Genomic DNA, 22,749 nt, shown 5'->3' with positions numbered 1-22,749 from the left:
ATTTTCTACCAACATTAAATCAAGATGACATTATTAAGTTAAATAGACCCAAAATATCCAGTGTGATCAAAACATTAATTAAAAATCTTCTATTTAAAAAAACCTCAAGATCAGATGGAGTCAGTGCAAAATTGTACAAAGATTTCAAAGAAGATCTTACACTAATATATCAAAAAAGGAGAAGAAAGAACATACACTTATGAAGGCAGTATTACTCTGATTTCAAAAACATATAAAGACCCTACCAAAAAATAGAAAATTAATAGGTTAATGTCTGAAGAACATAGACACAAATCAAATGCTTGAAAACTAAATTCCAGAACACACCAAAATGGTTATATGGCATAATCTTCTTGTCTCATCCAAGAATGTTAGGCTGGTTGAACATCCCTAAATTAATTAATGTAAGACACCATATGAACAGACTAAAGTACAGGAAAAATTGATCAGCTGATTAAATGGATTAAAGGCCTCTGATAAAATCCAACACCATTTCATGATAAAAGACCAGGAGAAAAGAGGGATACAGAGAATGTACCTTAGTACTATAAAAGCAACATATAGTAAACCCACAGCCATCATAAACAGGTATAAAAAATAACTGAATATGTTTCAATAAACTTCTGAAAAAGACAAGGATGTCCATCCTCACCATTTCTGTTTAACACAGAACTTGTATTCCTACCAAGAGAAATAAGGGAAATGATAGAATCAGAGAGTTTACAGATAGGAAAAGAATCAAAGCATCTTTACTTGCAGATGATGTAGTGAAATACAAGAAAAGATTCTGAAGACTGCCTCAGAAATCTACACAGCTGATACAGACATGCACCAGCACAGCAGGATACAAAAGCCTCACAGAAAATATGATGGACAAATGCTAAACATAATGAGAAAGAAATCAAGAAACCAATCCCTCTCAGAATAACTCCCCAAATAAAGTATCAGTGGATAAGAGTAACCAAGGGGGTGAAAGACAGATGCAATAAAATCTTTAAGACAATGAAAGATTTAAAATAGATTCTGTTGTGTGGTATTCACTAGAGAAGTCTTCTCAGACTCAGGTTTAAGCCAAATGAAGTCTTTATTAGCTGGACAGGACTGCACCAGGTGTTTGGGATCACAGAGCAGCCCGAAGTCTTCACCTGGTGAGCTGTTAAGCACAAAAACCATGTTTTCCATTGACGCACTTCAGTTAACAAGAACAGTTAGTCAGAAGCGGAACTACAGGAGCAAAAAAGCAAGATGAGTACATTTTGAGACTTTCTCGGGACTATGTGGTTTTGACATATTACATCTTTGTTTTAGTTTTGGTAGGTGGTGCTGTCTACATGCTAAGATTTACAGTCTGAATGGCACTTCTATCATGGAGTCAGTTGTTTTTAGGTCTGGGGCCCTGTTACAATACCAGATGATGAAAGACCTACTAAGTTCATAGATTGGTAACATTAATTATTGTGAAATACCCATCCTACCAAAACCAATCTCCTGATTCAAGGAAAGCCTCATCAAAATTTCCAGTGTCAGTTATCACAGAAATTGAAGAATAATTTTAATTTTCCTGTGGAAGCACAAAAGACTAAATATAGACAAAAACAATCCTGACCAACAACAACACTGCAGAAGGAGCCATAACCCCAGATTTCATGTTATATTTTAGAGCTACACCTATAAAAACAGAATGGGCATAGCATAAAAACTGACTTATTGACCAATGGAATAGAATTGAGACTACATAAAAACATATAAATCCACACTCATACAGTCACCTGATTTTTGTCAAAGAGAGAATACTACTATTGGTCAAAATATGGAAATTTTTTTAAGGAGTGCCAGCCATACTGAATCGCTACTGAGTAGGATAAGGAAAATTTATTCATGTATTTCCACCTATGCAAACTCAAATTTCATGTATATGTGACCTCAACATAAGACCCAACTATTACGGAGTATTACTATTGCTCTTGTTTAGTGTTAAGAACTTAATGGTAAGGCCTCATTTCTGAAGAAAACATATTTGAGTCAATGAATATAGAAAAATTAAACTGGAGAGGAACAGGAAGCTGCATCATTGCTGGCTAGCTTTCATAATGCTAAAAGTTGCTATGCACACTCCTAAAAACAAAGGAGGACGCAGGACCACAGATTTGGAGAAAAGCGAAACTTAATCACTGCTGGTGGGATGGAAAACTGGTGCAACAATTGAGTTTCTACTTTGGTAACTCTTCCTTCACATAACATCTCCTCAATTCAACTATTTGGGGATTCTTGTTACTGGGTGTTATAACTGTGTTAGGGACTCTGATCTGATTCTTTGATTGAGGAGGAGTTTGCAAAGCACTTCCTTTTCTGCAGGTGTTCACTTGTCTAGGTACCTTCTAACTCAACTCCAAAGACTTTTTGAGATTACTGGAAAACCATTGTCAAGTCCAGTTTTGTTTCCTGTGACTTTTAATTCCACAAAAGTGAACAAAAGATGTGTAGATGTGTTTCCCATTTTTATGTTCATGTTTTTGACATATTTTGAGTAGATTTTTACCGTGGGATGAGAAACTAGGGATAAACTTCAACTTTGTCTGTTATGGTCTAGTTGCCCCACAATCACATGGAAGAAAGTACTTGGTCCAGTTGACATAGTTGACATTTCTTGCTCTTCCTCTTCTTCTTCTTCTTCTTCTTCTTCTTCTTCTTCTTCTTCTTCTTCTTCTTCTTCTTCTTCTTCTTCTTCTCCTCCTCCTCTTCCTCCTCCTCCTCCTCCTCCTCCTCCTCCTCCTCCTCCTCCTTCTTCTTCTTCATTTTTTTTGAGACAGGGTTTCTCTCTGTGGTTTTGTTGCCTGTCCTGGATCTCACTCTGTAGACCAGACTGGCCTAGAACTCACAGAGATCTGCCTGGCTCTGTCTCCCTAGTGCTGAGATTAATGGCATGTGCCACTGCCCTCTGGCAATTTTTGCACTGCCGTGATGAAGCACAATATTCTATGTATGTGGGTGGCACTTTATGCTTTAATTTGTCCTACTGATCTATGGATAATATCATCTGAGTATATTATCCTTCTGGTTTCTTGCCCTTTCTGCTTGGATTACCATTTCCATGCTTTTGCTGTAAGATTGTCTTTCATTGGTGGTGGGGTGGATATTTTTTTAGAAGGTGGCATTGTTGTAGATGCACATTTGTGTCAGTGTACATACACAAATGTGTGCCAGAATGTGGGTGACAGCAGTCAACCTAAGTTGTATTCCTTGTGGACCCAGCCACATTCTAGGGACACAGTCTCACGCTGTCACAGAGTTTACTGAAATGGCTAAACAAATATGAGAGCAAGATTTAGGGATCCACCCGACCCATAACTCCAAAACTGGAACTGAAAGTATTCACTACTGTGCCCTGAGTGAAGCATGAGGGATCAAACTCAGGTCCTCATTCTGGAATGGCAAGCCCTTTCCCTAGTGAGCTCTCTCCCAAGCCCTGTGTTCATACTGTTAGACAAAAAGTGTGATACACATTTACTATTTTATATTCCTAACTGACTTGCATTTATAATTTTATTTATCCTGTTCTGGTATTTCTTCCAAATATCGCTGCCTTTCCATAATTATGCATTTATTAATATCATAACTATCTCAGTAGTTAGTTTTTACGGGATTAAATTGTTACTAAACAGCCAGGGTTCCTCTGAATCATTCTGTACACACAGATGCCAGGCCTGCTCTGTTGTCTCATGAGTTTAAGAAGTTATTCATCTCCTTTTCTACAGAGCCTACCAACATGAAGAAAATAGCATTGCATATTTATGAATCACTAGAAGTATGGGAATGAACTTTGGCACACAAATCAAAGAATGATTTACAAAACACAACCCCAATGAAACAAAACTTTATGACTCATATTTTTCATGTGAAATGCCATAATATTCCCCCATGTGTGTGGACATTTGGTCATTACAGAGTGCAAGTTATTTTTCTTTCCTAGTGACTAATATTAAGAGAATGAGTAAATAGATCAGAAGTTAACACTCTGGCATTCCAACTGTGAGGACTGAGTTTACATCTGCATATTGTAAATGGGGAATAGGGAATTACAGTGACTTTGTGTAAACCTGTTGCTCTTTTGGTGAAATGAGTGACAGAGGCAGGAGAATTGCTGTCATCACATGAGCTACAAAAAGACATAGTATTAAATAAGGTGCATGATGATGATGCCCATATCAAGATGTTTTTAGTCTAGCATCCATTTGTGTACACACACCACACAGAGTAATAAGTACACATATAACACAAACACTCATATAAAAATGAACTATTATAGAAATGTCAAGTGTTGTTCAGACATGTTGAATAACCTGATGTTCTTGAATTAAGCAGTGTCCTAGTAACTGGCGGCTTGACAAAGAAACATTTATTTCTTGTAGTTGAGCAGATTGCAAGTTGAATAGCAGGATATTTGAAGATCTCATCCTAATTTTTGGTCAGAATTTATCACAGGAACAAAGCAACTACATTAATCCCTCTTGGAGCTCAAGTTATTGAGAGCCTGTGGTTCTACAACATCCTAAAGAAATGAAACAAAAGGCCATTTTAGTCATATGGAAACAATACAGTAGAAGCTTCTTAAAACACACATACATACAAATAAAAGGGAAGTCACCATCACAACTAGACATTTCTTAACACAAAATGAAACTTATAGATCTGGGAATAGGTTAATTGAATTGTTGGCCATATGTGCCCTATGGAAATGCCCAAACACCCCAGCTGCTGCCAAGGCTATTGGTTGCTCTAAACAAAATTCTGAAAGGTATACAAAGGTATCTCAGAGTTGTTTTGATTTGCATTTCCCTGATGACTAAGGATGCTGAGCAGTTCCTTCAATATCTTTCAGCCATTTGTGATTCTTCTGTTGAGAATTCTCTGTTTAGCTCTGTAGCCCATTTTTAATTGGATTGTTCAGTATTTTGATGTCTAGTTTCTAGAATTCTTTATATATTTTGGAGTTCAGCCCTCTGTCAGATGTGGGATTGGTGAAGATCTTTTCCCATTCTGTAGGATATAATGTTTGTCTTATTGACCATGTCCTTTGCCCTATGAAAGCTTCTTGGTTTCAAGAGGTCCCATTTACTAATGTTGCTCTGAGTGTCTATGCTACTGACATTAAATTTAGGAAGTGGTCTAGCGTGTCAATGCATTCAAAATTACTTCCTACTTTCTCTTCTATTATCAAGTTCAGTACAGCTGGATTTATGTTGAGGTATTTCATCCACTTGGACTTGAGTTTTGTGCTAGATAAAATGATAGATATGGATCTATTTGCAATCTTCTACATGTTGACATCCAGTTATAATGGCATCAGTTGTTGAAGATGCTTTCTTATTTCAATTGTACAGTTTTGGCTTTTTGTCAAAAATCAGGTGTTCATAGGTGTGCAGATTAGTGTAAGGGTTTTCAATTCCATTCCATTGGTCTACATGTCAGATTTTATGCCAGTACCAAGATGTTTTTATTACTATAGCTCTATAGTAGAGCTTGAGGTCAGGGATGGTGATGCCTCCAAAGGTTGCTTTATTGTACAGGATTCTTTAAGCTATCCTGGGTTTTTTGTTTTTCCATATGAAGTTGAGTATTGTTCTTTCCAGGTCTGTGAAGAATTGTGTTGGGATTTTGATGGGGACTGCACTGAATCTGTAGATTGCTTTTGGTAAGATTGCCATTTTTACTATGTTATTCCTACCTATCCATGAGCATGGGAGATCTTTCCATTTTTTGATATCTTCTTCAATTTCTTTCTTCAGAGACTTAAAGTCCTTGTCTTACAGTTCCTTCACTTGCTCAGTAAGTGTTACCCAAGGTACTTTATATTACTTGTGGCTATTTTAAAGTGTGATGTTTCTCTGATTTCTTTCTCAGCTCATTTATCATTTGTATATAGGAGGGCTACTGATTTTTTTGAGTCAATCTTGTATCCTGCCACATTACTGAAGGTGTTTATGAGATGTAGGAGTTCCCTGGTAAGATTTTTTTTCGTCACTTATGTATACTATCATATCATCTGCAAATAGTGAAAGTTTGACTCCTTCCTTTCCAATTTGTATCCCCTTGATCTCCCTTTGTTGTCTTATTGCTCTAGCTAGAACTTCAAGTATTATATTAAATAAATATGGAGAGAGTGGACAGCCTTGTCTTGTTCCTGATTTTAGTGGAATCGCTTTGAGTTTCTCTCCATTTAATTTGATGTTGGCTATCTGTTTGCTGAGAATTGCCTTCATTATGTTTAGGTATGTTTTTTTGTATTCTTGATCTCCCCAGGACCTTTATGATGAAGGCTTGTTGGATTTTGTCAAAGGGTTTTTCAGTATCTAGTGAGATGATCATGTGTATTTTTTTTTCAGTTTGTTTATATCATGTATTTCATTGACAGGTTTTTGTACGTTGAACCATCCTTGCATCCCATAATGAAGCCTACATGGTCATGGTAGATTTTTTTTTAATATATTCTTGAATTGAGTTTGCCAATATTTTAAAAAATGAGTATTTTTGCATCAATGTTCATGAGGGAGATTGATGTGTAATTCTCTTGCTTTGTTGCGTCTTTATTTGTTTTGGGTATCAGGGTAACTGTAGCCTCAAAAAAGAGTTTGGTAACATTCCTTCTGTTTCTATTGTGTTGAAAAATTTGAAGAATATTGGCATTAGCTCTTCTTTAAAATTCTGGTAGAATTCAGCACTGAAACTATCATGTCCTGGCCTCTTTTTGATTAGATGACTTTTAATGACCGTTTCTATTTCCTTAGGGGTTTTTAGTCTATTTAAATTGTTTATCGGGTCTTGATTTAACTTTGGTATGTGGTACCTATGGAGAAAATTGTCCATTTCTTTTATATTTTCCAATTTTGTAAAATACAGGTTTTTGAAGTGACCTGATGATTCTCTGGATTTTGCTGTCTGTTGTTATGTCTCCCTTTTCATTTCTGATTTTGTTAATTTGGGTGTTCTTTTTCTCTCTGCCTCAAGAGGTTTGGATAAGGGCTAGTCTGTCTTGATTTTCTCAAACAACCAACTCTTTGCTTCATTGATTCTTTGTACTGTTCTCTTTGTTTCTATTTTATTGATTTGGCCCTCAATTTTATTATTTCCTGGCATTTATTCCTCCTGCATGAATTTGCTTCTTTTTGTTCTAGAGCTTTCACATGTGCTGTTAAGTTGCTAGTGTGAGATTTCTCCATCTTCTTATTTGTGGGCATTTACTGCTATGAATTTTCTTCTTAGCACTTCTTTTGTAGTGTCCCATAAGTTGGGCTATGTTGTACATTCATTTAAGTTGAATTCTAGAGAATCTTTAATTTCTTTATTTCTTCCTTGTCCCAGTGGTTATTCACTTGGGCATAATTCAGTTTCCATGTTATTGTAGGCTTTGTGTAATTTTTGTTTTTGAAATCTAACTTTAAGGCATGGTGGTCAGATAAAATACAGGAGGTTATTCCAATTTTTTTTAATCTGTTGAGATTTTCTTTTTGTCCAAGCATGTGGTCAATTTTAGAGAAGTTTCCATGGGGTGCTGAGAAGAAGGTATATTCTTTTTTTCTTAGGGTAGCATGTTCTGTAGATATCTATTAAGTCCATTTGAGTCATAACATCTCTTAGTTCACTCATTTCTCTGTCAAGTTTCTGTCTGGCAGACCTTTCCTTTGGTGAGAGTAGGGTGTTGAAGTCTCTCACTATTAGTGTGTGCGATTTGATGTGTGATTTAAACTTTATTGATGTTTCTTTTACAAATGTGGGTGCCCTTGTATTTGGGGCATAAATGTTCAGATGAACTTTCATAATAAATAAATAAATTTGGGGCATAAATGAAACTTCATCTTGGTGGATTTTTCTTGTGATAAATATGTAATGTCCTTACCCATTTCTTTTGACTGATTTTAGTTTAAAGTCTATTTTGTTAAATATTAGGATAAGTACCCCAGCTTGCTTCTTAAGTCCATTTGATTGGACAGTCTTTTCCCAGGCTTTTACTCTGAGATAATGTCTGTCATTGAAGTTGAGATGTGTTTCTTGTATGCAGAAAGATGGATCCTGTTTTCATATCCATTCTGCTAGCCTGTGTCTTTTTATAGCTGAATTGAGTCCATTGATATTAAGGAATATCAATGACCAGTGATTGTTAATTCTTGTTATTTTTTGGTGGTGGTATTGTGTGTTTCCTTTTTTTGGTATTTGTTAGTGTGCAATTATTTATTACCTGCTGTGGGATGGTTAGTATGTCAAGTGTGTTGCTGATTGGTCAATAAATAAATCACTGATTGGCCAGTGGCTAGGCAGGATGTATACGTGGGACAAGGAAGAGAATAAAGCTGGGACGTGGAAGGCTGAGTCAGAGAGACACTGCCTGCTGCCATCATGACAAGCAGCATGTGAAAATGCCGGTAAGCCACGAGAAACGTGGCAAGGCATAGATTTATAGAAAAGGGTTAATTTAAGTTATAAGAACAGTTAGCAAGAAGCCTGCCACAGCCATACAGTTTGTAAGCAATATAAGTCTCTGTGTTTACTTGGTCGGGTCTGAGCGGCTGTGGGACTGGCAGGTGAGAGAGATTTGTCCTGACTGTGGGCCAGGCAGGAAAACTCTAGCTACAATTACCTACGTTTTCATGTGTATATCTCATTTCTTTAGGTTGGATTTTTCCTTCTAGTGCTTTTTGTAAAGATGGATTTGTGAAGAGGTATTGTTTAAATCTGATTTTATTATGAAATATTTTGTTTAATCTGTCTATGGAGGGTTAGGAGGGCTTGTAGGTTACAGGATCTGGTGAGGGATGGTGGTAGTCCATCCTGCCTGCAAAAGACTTGCCTGCAGGCCTGAAACTGGGGCTGCAATGGGTGGTGGTGTGGGGGTGCAGTGTTGTGCCCCTAGGCTCAAAGCCTACAGGCTGGGCTATGAGGACAAAGACTTATCTCTTAGTCCAATTGGTGCTGGCAGACTCTGTCTCAGGGCTACAAAGTATTCTTAAGGGCAGGCCCCAAGATCAGGAGTAGATGGGGAAAAAATAAAAGCTCAATGGAGTTTTTTGGAGGTTAATTTTTTTCAACCTTATAAGTCTTTTGTATGCATATTATAGTTTCTGACTTTTTTATAGTCATTCAGTTTTACTAGACCATGAGATGTTTTATACAAGCAAAGTAACACAGATTCATAGAGTTAAACAACTGCAACACAAACAAAAGTAAAATACCTTAATATATTATTCTACAACATTTCCCCATTTTTCTCTAAATAAAAAGAAATGTTTTAGATTTAACATAGTATAACTAAATACAACAAAAAGTTATCAAGTAAGAATTATGTTTACAATATTCAGTCCATTTACATTTAGCAAATTCAGAGAAAGCACTCCACCATCCATTCATTTTAGTGACTCCAAAGATTTACACATAATCTACTTTCTATCATAACTAAGGAAAGCTACAACTATAACTATCTAGTCTTCAACTCCATCAAAGACCCCAGAAAGATATAACATTATTTAAGTAAACAAAAGTGCATTGCAAACAACTTCCAAACAGCCTAGACATTACAGAGACATCTTACTGCCTGAACAGTCACCCAAAGTTCTTCTGCAACACTGGAGCATCCATCTTCAGCCTACAGGCCTAGAGTACAGGTATACTTTTAAGTGAAGCAGGAAATTTGAAGGACCAAGTTTCTAATGTTTTCTTTTTATGGTTTCTGTGTATTAAAACATGTGTGGGTCTCTGCTTCCCTATGTGTTCTTTTTTCTTTAGCACTTATTCTTCAGTTTGTTTGTTTTGTATGATACTGGCTTGTTTATTTTTATTTTAACTTATTTTTATTATTTTGATATGCCTGCTTGTTTTCTAAAGAGAGAGAAAAAGGTGTGGATTTCTATGGGAGAGGATGTGGGGAGACCTGGGAGGAGTTTTTCGGGGGGACTGTAATTAGAATATAATGTATGAAAAACATCTATTTTCAATACTAGAAAAAGAAACAATAGTCCCATTCAAATTCTAGAAAATGCTGGGAAGATACTTAAACATGGGCTTTTGGAAACAGAATCAGTCAAACTGTAAAACCCACTGCCCTAAACTTACACACATACCCCGTGTTGTGTGGTGTGAGTCTTCATCCTAAATATTGTTCTACTGTCTCTGCAGTTTTAAGTTGAGGAACTACCAATGTATTTTGGCCATGATGTTTGCCATTGAGGAGATCAACAGCAATCCCTATTTTTTACCAAACATGTCACTGGGATTCATTATCCAGAATGTCCCTGACGGTCAAAGATACACTCTGGCCAACCTTTTAGGTACATTTTCAGGCCCTGGTTATGCCATCACTAACTACAGATGTGCAAGAGAGGGCATGTCAGCTGCTGTACTTACGGGACCATCATGGGCAGTATCAGAATACATAGGGAAACTGCTGGATCTTTACAAATATCCACAGGTGAGAGAGGGTGCTGGGATAGGACATGATGTCAGCTCTACTTGGTGACATTTTGGGCGGCTGTGGGGAAAAACAAGAAAAATTAAATCACTCTGAATGGGTAGGGAAATGATGCAGACAGATGGTGATGCATCTATACATTTCTAGCATAGAATGGAGGGAAGGTAAAGGGTGGAGTAGTGACAGCACACTATTGAAACTGAATATTTTCTGGACTTTATGGAAAACCAATAGGAAGGCAGGTTTGACCCTCAATGCAGTATTGTCCTACATGCTTCAAACCATTGCTGTAGAATGGAGTTGATTTTCACGACCATGTTCTTCTTTCTGATTGTTTCTCTCTACAGCTTACTTTTGGGCCTTTCGATAGTACCCTCAGTGAACAAAGAAAGTTTACTTCCCTGTACCAAGTGGCCCCCAAGGACACATCTCTGAAACTTGGCATTGTATCACTGGTGCTTCATTTCCACTGGAACTGGGTTGGGCTGTTCATCATAGATGATGACAAAGGTGCCCAGATTCTGTCAGATTTGAGAAGTGAGATGGAGAAAAATGGAGTCTGCATAGCATTTGTGGAAATGATCCTAGCCAACAGGGGTTCATTTCTGACCACATCCTGGAAAAATCAGGTGCAGATCCTGGAACCATCAGCAAATGTGATTATTATTTATGGGGACACTGATTCCCTATTAAGCTTAATAGTAAATATTAAGAAGATATTACTCACATGGAAAGTCTGGGTCCTGAACTCACACTGGGATCATACCCAATTTGATAACTATTTGCTATTAGATTCATTGCATGGGGCCCTTATTTTTTCACACCGTAAGGAGGAGATGATTAATTTTACAGATTTTATTCAGACAGCCAATCCTTTCAAATACCCACAAGACACTTATCTTCATGTATTGTGGCACTCATTCTTCAATTGCTCATTTTCAAGGAAAGATTGTAAAATTGTGGCTAACTGTCTTCCTAATGCCTCCTTGGGATTCTTGCCAGGGGATATATTTGACATGACCATGAGTGAAGAGAGTTACAATGTATACAATGCAGTGTATGCTGTGGCCCACAGTGTGCATGAGATGATGCTCAATCAAGTACAATTTCAGTCTCATGGAAAAGAGAAAGAGATGAAATTCTTCCCCTGGCAGGTAATGCTACTGTTGTGTATTATAACATCAGCAATATCAAATACCTAGAGTTATAAATGTAATCAAACTAGACAATATGTATTTTAGATTATTTTGTGAAAAATCTACAAGAGAGACTGTGCAAGGAGGAGACTGTTTTAAGTCCTTATGTAGTTGTATTGCAAAGGGTCATACAATGTTTCCAGGGAAAATTTGCAACATAAAAAGGCCATTTATCCCAGTTATTTCACACAACAGAAAAGTCAGAGACAGAGATGGTATCAATGGATATGAAAACTTCTAAAATGCTTATTTTATGTAAATTATCACTCATAAAATCATTCATTTTACATAGTGAATCTCTAACTTTTTTCAAAACTAAGTTGGGTATGACTGTATTTTCAACAAAGAAGAAGTTTTCTCTATGCATACCCTGAGTGCTTGGGTCTAAGTTTTCTAATGGAACTGATTCGAATGTTTTAGAAGCACAATAATGCTTCCATTATCCTAGGGTATCATTTGTTTGATGTGATTAGTACCTATATTAAAGGTGCTTTCCACAATAGGGATTAAAATCAATAAGAGATGTTTCCTGATTCTTCCTCTGTTGTACTTCTCTGGAGATTATGTAAGATAACAGCATCCATCTCTTTCAGCTTCACCCTTTCTTAAGGAAAACACAATTCATCAATCATGCTGGAGACCTTGTGGTTCTGGATCAGAAAAGGCAATCACATGTAGAATATGACATTCTCAATTTTTGGAATTTCCCAAAAGGTCTTGGGATAAAAGCAAAAGTAGGAACATTTTCTCCAAATGCTCCAGAGGGCCAGAAATTGTCCTTATCTTCTCACATGATACAGTGGGCCACAGGGTTAACAGAGGTGGGTTTCCTCTTCCTTCAGTATTTTGACCCATATGTAAATTTCAAAAACTCTGTTTCTGTGTGTCATGACCCTTAACTGCTCACACAGGGCCCATTTATTGACACATAATGACCACCAATATAAAGAATTGTCTTCATACCTCATTTTGCTGGATGAACTATTTATTTTCCAATCTGCTCATTTATTTAATGTCATAAAGTATCTGTTTCATGGTTATTTCTCTCATTGTCATAGTCACTTGACATATTTATTTTGATCCCATCTTGGAAGGTTTCAGTCAGTGATCAGTTGGTCTTTTGCTTTCACACCCATGTCAATGTAAAAGAGCATGATTTGAATGTGTAGATGTATTAGTTGTTGATTTTGCTGTTGCAAAAAAAAACTACCTAATGAAAAATATAGGATCATTTTGCTTGGCTTACAGTTTGAAGGTATATTCAATCACTTCAGGAAGCCATGTTTTTAGGGCGTAGAGGTAGCTATTCATATTGCATCAACAGTCAGGATGCAGAGATAGCTGAATGTTACTCTTATCATCCTTTCCTCCTTTACATTCATTCAGGGACCAGGGCCAATAACTTGGGGCTACCTACTTTAGAGAGGATTTTTGACCACAAATAACATAATCTGGAAAACCTTTTTACAATAATCCTGATTTATTTGTTTCCATAGTGGTTCTAAGATCTATGAATTTCACAAGATGAACCATTACTATGGAAGAAAAATGTGTATACCTTTGTATCCAGAAGTCAAGAGACAGTAGATTTTCAGTCTCACCAAGGCATGCTACCAATGACCTGAATTTTTACCTCTATAGTTTGCCTCATTATCTTTCAACAATTTTCCAGCAAAGTTGTGTTATTAAGGCCAAGTACTGACAACATGGACCTTTGAATGACTCATTCTACTAGTAGAAACAATTCAACTATCTGCATTTAGAGACAATAGAAACAAATTAACAATTCCATATTTGAAAACACTCTGCCTATTACATATTCCATAAAACCTGAATATTTGCTACCATTCATTTTATTTTTCTTAGATTCCTCAGTCTGTATGCAGTGAAAGCTGTGATCCCGGATTCAGAAAAATTCACCAGGAGAGCAAAGCTGCCTGTTGCTTTGACTGTACCCCTTGCCCAGAGAATGAAATTTCCAATGAGACAGGTAAATGCCAATCACTTCATAGATAGATAGATAGATAGATAGACAGACAGACAGACAGACAGACAGATAGATAGATAGATAGATAGATAGATAGATAGGAAAAAATCTAAATCCATTGCATGTGAGTATAATTGTGTCATTATGTGGAATAAGAAGATAAATCATACACAGATTTATCTTGCTAACACTTTTATGAATAATTATGGTTTTTTATTCCTGGAATATTTTAATTGAATAAACATTATTTGGAAAATATTTGTACACTTACACTATTTACCTCTATAATAGGGACTCTTTAAATTTTATTTTTTTATAATTGGAATCCTTTCACACTATATATGTACATAGTTCTTTTAGCAAATATATTGAGGTTGACATGATGGAACACCTCATCATTAACTTGAATATGTATGACTTATACACACTGGATATGTACAAGGTTCATATGCTTGTTCCATTTACACAAAGGAGGAGCACTTCATCCACCATAGGCAAATTCCATAGGGCTACATGTTAATAACTGGATTTTAATAGATAATGAAGGCCAAGGATGAGAATAACATACAAATATCAGACAGGTGAAAATTCAATATGCTACTCACTCAAAAACTGTAGGGTAATCTAAATCTATTCCATAAAGGAACATGTTTAATGCTTATGAAGTAATTTGCATAGCTTGCATATTACATGCCTTTCTTTAAGAGATGGAGTTCTGCATATGAAGCTTTTATTATGACCTAGGACATTAAGAGCAAAATAAATACTCCAAATACAGAAGAGAAGGAGTAACAGTGGAGGAAAGAGACATGAAAGTACAGTGCAAAAGTATAACTTCAGAAGCTAATGATGTGGGCTTGAGAGATGGCTCTAATGTTCAGAGCACTGGCTACTCTTCCAAGGATCCAGGTTCAGGTTCCAGGACACAAATGGTGGCTCACAGTCTTCTGAAACTCTAGTTATGCCCTATACTGGTCGCTTCAGGGCCGGCATGCTCATGGTTTCTAGACCTGTAGAAGACACACACACATGAATTAATAAAACATTTATTTATTATTGTTGGACCCCAAAGTTTAGGGTCTCAAGTGGACGCCCCAAGAACCCAGACACCAGTCCAGTTGATGCAACAGCACAAGGAATTTACTGGCTTCTGTACAGAAGGGCAAAATCTGCTCCCAAGAGCAAGAGTCACATCTTACTGCAGCCCCATAAGGGCTTTTAAAGGAAAAACCCACAAAACCCACAAGATTACAATTCCTATACAATTTCATGGCCTGATCACAGGGTGATCACAGAGGGGGTACAGTTACGTAAACCTCAAGGGAGGTATCAGGGCAGGAGTAGAGTTTACACACAGGTCACGGTGGTCCTTCCTGGAACACCTGCAACTATCCCAGTCACAGTTAAGCACATCTCTTAACAGAAATCTTTTTACATTGTTATATTGTTACAGTGGTGATTGAGTAGTGGCTCAGTCAGGTTGCCCTGGGAACTAGATTTTCAGTTTCTCATTTCCTGGTGCTTAAAGTTTCTCTCTTCCTGAGGCTTGGGGGTGTAAGCCTGAAGGGCTAGGGTCTTTCATTCCCCCATTTTCTTTTTGGCAAATTTTAATCTAAAATTATGATATTACATTAACTCATAGCCATGTATAATTAGCCATCTTGTCTCTATGCCAGGGAGTTTTCTTTTGACCCAGCATTTCAGCCTTTTCTGAACAAGGAATGTGGGACGATGTATTCTCTTCTGGAACTGCTTCGAGCTGGCATCAGGGCGCTGCTGTCAGGGCCCCCCCCAAAAGAGGCTGAAAAGCTGGTCAAAGACTGGGCAGGGGGCATTTGTCAGTAGCATGTAGCTGTCTGACCCCATAGGGACAGAGAAGAATCATGTTATCTGGGCTAGTCCACATTAGCCTTTAGCAAGTCCGGAGCCCACAGTCGTCTGGAGCAGTGGAGTCAGCAACTGAAACTTTGAGGTGTCTGCCAGCCAAGTAAAAATCTGTTGAGACAAATTTAAACTAAGAACAGAAGTTAAAATTTATGAACTTATTTGGAACCTTTAGGTCCATACCCTTAGTAATGGGAAAGGCAGTAGTCCCAAGACCAGGAGAGAGGAAAAATACCATTTTTAGGAATACTTATCTGGGGTCCTTTTGACCTCTGTGAAGTGGGTCTAGGTTTTTATGACTCTTTTGATCCTTTGAGGCCTACTTACAAAATGACATACAAGTTTTAGATACATTGGTATTACCAATCTGTACTGAAATCTATATTGTAGACAAAGCAGGTAATGGGTATGTAAAACAGCAGAAGTGGACTCATACCTCAGATTTGGGCATTTTTTTTTCTGTCCAGAGAGCCAGGTATAAATTGTACAGAGATTTTTGGCCTGGTGACAAGCACTTTTAGGTTTACATTTAGACATATTTAGATGATATCTAAAACAAATCCAAAATGTTGGGCTTGTGACTGAACAGTAAGTAGTCATTGCTCTACCAGCTCATCAGGACTCTTAAATGTCAAGCTCTGAACCGTAGAACAGGAGAGTAATCTTAAACATATCTTATTTTAGACTCAGATCTCAACCTTTATGACTTATTTAAACTTTTAGATCTTAGAACATTTTTTAAAAGTGACCTAACAAGCTAGCTATGGCCTTGCAGAAGGATCTGGTTGTCTGATGCTGCCATGCTGACAAAGTTAGAGCTAGCCTATCCATCAGTACTGTTAGAGATATGAGAAGAATAAACTATATCTGAGTATAGACCAAGAAGCTTCCAGTCCTATAAATTACAGGGATCAATCCCTACCCAGGTCTCCATAGCATTGGAGGCACCAGTCAGAACAGCATCAATCTTCTTCCACCATCAGGCCCACAAGGCAGAGTATTTTTCCTGTGGAATAGGGACACAGAAGACTGACCTTGATCAGGCAAAAGGGTGCATTCAATTCCAGTGTCCTACTACTTGTCCACAGTCTGGGCTGGGTCCTGGCGGCAGGCGTTGCATTGGGGCATATTGCCCTGTGGTCAGCCTTGTCATAATCCAGGCAGAGATGTTGTGGTGCCTCATACGTAATCTTCTTCGGAGATCTTGGGTCAGTGCTAGGATCTGAAAGCCTGTCTGATATAATAAACTTTTAGATCAACATTTAAATGCCATATTCTGCAGATCTCTGAAGTATGAGGGCCATCTAGGTGTCTGAATAGACAAACTTTGTTTCTAATTACTTGTTTCAAGCTCAACCCTGAAAACATATGCAAGGGACTGAGTAAATGAGTAAACTTATCTCTGTAATATTACATCAGTACTTATTTATCCTGACTACAATTAAAAAGAAACTGGATTACTCATGACTGACTATTAAAAACAGTGCTTTTAAGTTGAAGCTCTTTTAGCATCAAATACAGGTTCAGTAAAGAAGCCAAAACAAAATATCAATATATGTATCAGCTTATCCAAATAACTTAAATGTAACAAACTTAGCAAATACGAGGAGGCTGGACAACATTCTTAAGCCTGAATGTACCTTAGGTAAGGAGAAACATTTAAGTCATTGGTTTTTAACTATAAAAACTGTTCTCAAAAGATTAAGATTTCTCAAATGTCTTCTGTAACAACAATAAAGTACCTTTTTATTTTAAAGGGGAGAAAACATGACATCCTCTTAATCTGAAACCAAGCTCCAGAGTACAAACAATCCCAAAGTTTAATATCTGAGACTCATTTATAAACTTTTTGGTTCTTTTACTTAGAGGCTTGGATGATTTTTTGACCCTACTTTTGGCAGCACATACATAGCCTGTCTGCTCTATTTTATTATGGCTGGTGCTTTCCGGTGATCATCACCTGACACTGGTAATTTTAAAACTGCTAAGGTCCATCACTGCAACCAGACTCTTTGGAACTTTAGTCCTGCCATATATTTACAAACCTCATCTGTTTCCTATGATCCTTTTATGTTCTTAAAATCATTATCATTTTACCTGGGTAAATCTTAAATTACAAAGTTTAGCTGCCAGAGCAAGGTATATTTCTGTGTATAAAAGCACTGATGTGTAGCTTTAATATTTATCAAATATCTTAAACATATGTTGTTATCTATTTAAATTTTTTAGAAACTTGTTGTTGAACACTTGGTAAAGATATAAGTACTTAGGTGTTTATATATATATATATATATATATATATATATATATATATATATATATATATATATATATTAAAAGCAATAATTACTTGCACACATACGTACAGTTGAATCCAAGTTACATACATGCATACATAACATACAGTTAAAGCTTGCTTACATTTTTAAGTCACATACCTGTCCATATACACACATAAGCAGTTTGCAGAATCATTATCCATTTTTAAGATGGAAACCAACCAGAATTAACTTTCAAATTCAGTATTTGCAGGTATAAGAACAGTTTACTGACCTTTTACATCATAGCCTCATATAGGGAGTGACATTCCATTCTTGGAGTCAGATCCTGATCAGGTTTTAGCTCCAGTTCAGGTCTTGGGAGTCCCATCCAACAGCATGGGAGATTCCATGCCCTGCCTGGGCCCACAGACCTGTCAGCTGTGACCCTGGAAGGGCAGTTAGTTTTCCACCAGCCCCCACACTCTGAGCTCCTCAAGGCTCCAGCTGGCTCCTGGCCAGCTCTGCCCCATTGTTCACAGGCTGCCTAGCCCTCTCACTGGTGCCCTGGGTCCTGCCTGCACTCTGGTCAGAGAGAGGGCAAGGAAGCAATGGGGGAGTTTGGTTAGTCTGTGCCAGTATTGGGTTTGGCAGCCCCCTGGGCAGAGGGGAAAAACCTGTGACGCCCCAGTGTCTCTTCCCTCCCCTACCCTATCATGGTGGGAGCCCAGGCGGCTGCTTGGGGGAAGGGAGAGATGCCAGCAGGGAGAGTGGTCTTGGCGTGGAGAGTTCGCCTCTGGAGCCATTTTGGACGATTTTTTTTTCCTGTGCAGCCGGGCGGATCAGTGCGGGGAGGGGGTGGGTGCTGATTTTATCATTAGTCTCCCTGGTCCTCTGGAAGGACGGGGAAGGGGGGGGTGTTTCATGCTGGATTTCATTAAGAGGGTAAAGGGAGGAAGCGGGAAACAGTCAGAGGGCATCCGGGGCTGAAGGGACAAGGGGAGTGAGGGGAGTTTGAGAAGGAGGAGGTGGGGGTCGGAGCCCCAGCATTGCTGAGGCAGGCAAAGCAGTGAGGAATGGCTTCATCCAGGCACCTGCGAAATGACATCAATCAACATTAAATGTCCCATCTCCTGGCCAGCCAACCTCAAAGGCCGGCCATTCCGAGGAACAGAAGGTGATCCATTTCTTTTTCTTGACTTCCAGAGAGGCATTGAGAGCCCGGGCGAGGACATCTTTCCAGTTATCTAAAGTCAGACTTAGAGGGGTAATTAGTTGTTGCCCCATATGGAGAGAGAAAGGTAGAGGCAAAAGACAGACTCCAAAAAAAAAATAATAATAAAAAACACAGAGGACAAGGACAGACAGTCCACGCGGTGGTTGATTTGGCTCCACAGGCCCAAACCACAAATTCAAATGGTAGTGGCCTCAAACAGCCTTGCTCCCCCAAGGAAGGAGAGACTCTTCTCCTTCTTCAGATCACTACGGAAGAGACTTCCAGAGTGGGGACTGGTGGACCCTTGAGCATGTCTGCTCTCCCACACAAGTCCCAGATACAAGTCCTACACACATCTGCAGGCACCGAATACAAATGCCAAATCAACCAGACAAAAGACAAGGACATAACAACATAAAACATAGATTGAGGGCGTTTTTACCTACAACTGGCTGAGTGGGGGTCCGGGGAGCACCCCAACCTCGGTGGGACCTCCAATTGTTGGACCCCAAAGTTTAGGGTCTCAAGTGGGCACCCCAAGAACCCAGACTGCAGTCCAATTGATATAACAGCATGAGGAATTTATTGGCTTCTGTACAGAAGGGCAAGCTCTGCTCCCAAGAGCAAGAGTCACATCTTACTGCAGCCCCATAAGGGCTTTTAAAGGAAAAACCCACAAAACCCACAAGGTTACAATTCCCATACAATTTCATGGCCTGACCATAGGGTGATCACAGAGGGGGTACAGTTACATAAACCTCAAGGGGGGTATCAGGGCGGGAGTGGAGCTTACTCACAGGTCACGGTGGTTCTTCCTGGAACACCTGCAACTATCCCAGTCACAGTTGAGCACATCTCTTAATAGAAATATTTTTACATTGTTATATTGTTACAGTGGTGATTGAGTAGTGGCTCAGTCAGGTTGCCTTGGGAAGTAGGTTTTCAGTTTCTCATTTCCTGGTGCTTGAAGTTTCTCTCTTCATGAGGCTTAGGGGTGTAAGCCTGAAGGGCTAGGGTCTTTCATTTTCAAATAAATGAAACAAGCACAGCTATTTAAGCTGAATAAATGAAAGAAAAATAAATGTATTGACAAAGAGATTTAATGCTTCTAAAAATTGAATTAATTCTTTAATTCATTAACAATATCAACACAAGTAAAAATATAGTCTACACAACAGGACTGAGGCACATAAGAACCCACAGGGACTGTGGTAGCATGTACAGGGCCTGCCCAGGGTAAATCCAGGTGGGGTCAAAGCATACAGATGAAGAAGTGGACATGAGCTCCCACTCCTTACCAAGACCATTTCTGCAATTGATGCCCACTTGTAAAGGAATACTAAGTTTTCTCAATGAACTATCACTGGGTATAGTAATAACCCTTAAGGATAGGACTGTTGCCCAGGGGTAGATGGCCAACATGAAATGACCTCAGATGTATCTTTGTATCATTTGCTTTCTTTGACCTCAGTTTTGTTTGTTTTCTTTTTATTGGACTTTTCCTTTATAGTATATTTTGCAACTTCATGTTTTATAGTTTGAGTGTGTGTATGTGTGTGTGTGTGAGAGAGAGAGAGGGAGAGACAGAGACAGACAGACAGACAGACAGAGACAGAGAGACAGACAGAGACAGAAAGACAGAGAGGAAGAGACAGAGAAAGAAACAGAGAGAGATCTTAATTGTTTGGCTTGGTTTTTTTTGAGTTTTGTTTCACTTTAAAGAGAAAGAAACTGTGGACTTGTGTGTTCATGGAGGTCAGGAGGATCTGGGAGAAATAGAAGAGGGGAAAATCAAGATCAGAATGTATGATATAGCAAGTATGAATGGAAATGTGATGATATAAAAACAGATAAATATATATTGAAAACAAAAAGGTACATAGAAATATGTAATGAAATATGAGAGAAAAATCCATAGCATGCAATAATCTAAGAAAATTGATAAGATGTCAGGAACCAAGTGTTCAAATACTGTTCCATGGATACTTTAGAATATTTGAGCAGTTCTTATTTATTCATTACATAGATAGTGTTGTACAGAATTATGAGAACAGTCTCACTCGTGAAGTGCTTCAAAGCCCTAATAATTTAAAAATACTATTTCACTCAGGATCATTCAAAGAATGAGAATTTGAGTTTTTCATAGAGGATTTCATTGAGAACACCATTGAGGATTTCATAGAGAACACCATGGACTTTATGAATATAGGTACATTTGGGATACATATAAAAGAATATCACTGTAAGAATAGGATATCAAAGCACATTCTCTCTATCACACTGAATCCCCATGTCTTCTTAAGAATGGAGATGTATTGATGAAGAGGCAATCTCAGAGCCAAATTAGGTTCATGCAATGTATATCAGTGCTCAAATGACTTACAAAACAGATACCACAGTGTCACTAAGGTGAAAATACCATATGAGTAAAAACAGAGAAAGCACTGGGGCTGTTTAATTTCTGTCAGCATGAAGCAGAAGGCAAATGGAGTTTAATCCTTCTATATTTGTATCTGATAACATTTCAATGTTCTGGAGCAGAGAAGAAAGTGGTTTAGGATAAAAGGGAAAACCTGAGTATGCACTCATGATCACCTGCATTTCTGCCAGATGTGGACCAGTGTGTGAAGTGTCCAGAAACTCACTATGCAAATACAAAGAAGAGCTACTGCCTACAGAAAAGGGTGACATTTCTGGCCTATGATGACCCGTTGGGGAAGACTCTCACCTTCATGTCCCTGGGCTTCTCCTCACTCACAGTTGTTGTTCTTGGGGTGTTTTTGAAGCACAGAGACACTCCCATTGTCAAGGCCAATAACCAGGATCTCAGTTACATCCTGCTCATCACTCTGACCCTCTGTTTTCTCTGTCCCTTGCTTTACATTGGCCATCCTAGCAGAGTCACCTGTATCCTGCAGCAGAACATATTTGGACTTCTGTTCACTGTGACTCTTTCCACTGTGCTGGCCAAAACTCTCACTGTACTTATAGCCTTCAAGATCACTGCTCCAGGGAGAATGAGGAGGTGGCTACTGATAGCAAGGGCCCCTAATTTCATCATTCCCATCTGCACCCTGCTGCAAGTTGTTCTTTCTGGAATCTGGCTGGCAACCTCTCCTCCATTTATTGACAAAGATGTTCATTCAGAACATGGGCACATCATCATCATTTGCAACAAAGGCTCAGCTGTTGCCTTCTACTGCATCCTGGGATACCTGGGAACACTGGCTCTAGGGAGTTACCTTATGGCTTTTTTGTCCAGGAATCTGCCTGACACATTCAATGAAGCCAAGTTCCTGGCTTTCAGCATGCTGGTGTTCTGCAGTGTCTGGGTCAGCTTCCTCCCTGTCTACCACAGCACCAAGGGGAAGGTCATGGTGGCTATGGAAGTCCTTTCTATCTTGGCTTCCAATGCATCACTCTTAGGCATCATCTTTGCCCCCAAGTGCTACATCATATTATTAAGACCAGAAAGGAACTCACTTCATCACATTAGGAAGAAAACATATGCTAGGAGGAAATAGCTTGAAACCAAGCTACCGTGTTTTTTAAATTAAAGAGTTTTGAAGCATGGTTGTTCTTCACTATCTGAACACTCACATATGAAGTTATAATTTGGTATTTGCCCCCATAGGCTGTTACTTCTTTAGGTGATCATATTAGACTGCATTAATTCTGTATCCATCTTTTTGTCACATTGAAATACAAGCGGCATGTTGAGTCCTCCTCTTGCATTCACTATTGCTTTTGTG

General features: G+C 38.4%; 1 protein-coding gene across 1 annotated transcript in view; it reads left to right on the top strand.

The window, feature by feature from the left end:
* Window positions 1-22,521, top strand: part of LOC131902628 (vomeronasal type-2 receptor 116-like) — a 39,235-nt gene extending 16,714 nt beyond the window's left edge. Inside the window, exons 2-6 of the mRNA XM_059253636.1 lie at window positions 10,165-10,456; window positions 10,804-11,610; window positions 12,246-12,473; window positions 13,519-13,642; window positions 21,608-22,521. Of these exons, the coding sequence (XP_059109619.1) occupies window positions 10,165-10,456; window positions 10,804-11,610; window positions 12,246-12,473; window positions 13,519-13,642; window positions 21,608-22,521 (2,365 nt within the window). The remainder of the gene's footprint in view (window positions 1-10,164; window positions 10,457-10,803; window positions 11,611-12,245; window positions 12,474-13,518; window positions 13,643-21,607) is intronic.
* The last annotated feature ends 228 nt before the right edge of the window (window positions 22,522-22,749 follow it).

This window comes from Peromyscus eremicus, chromosome 1 (genome assembly GCF_949786415.1).
Source record: "Peromyscus eremicus chromosome 1, PerEre_H2_v1, whole genome shotgun sequence".
NCBI lineage: Eukaryota > Metazoa > Chordata > Mammalia > Rodentia > Cricetidae > Peromyscus > Peromyscus eremicus.
This window is presented reverse-complemented; position numbering and strand designations above follow the sequence as displayed.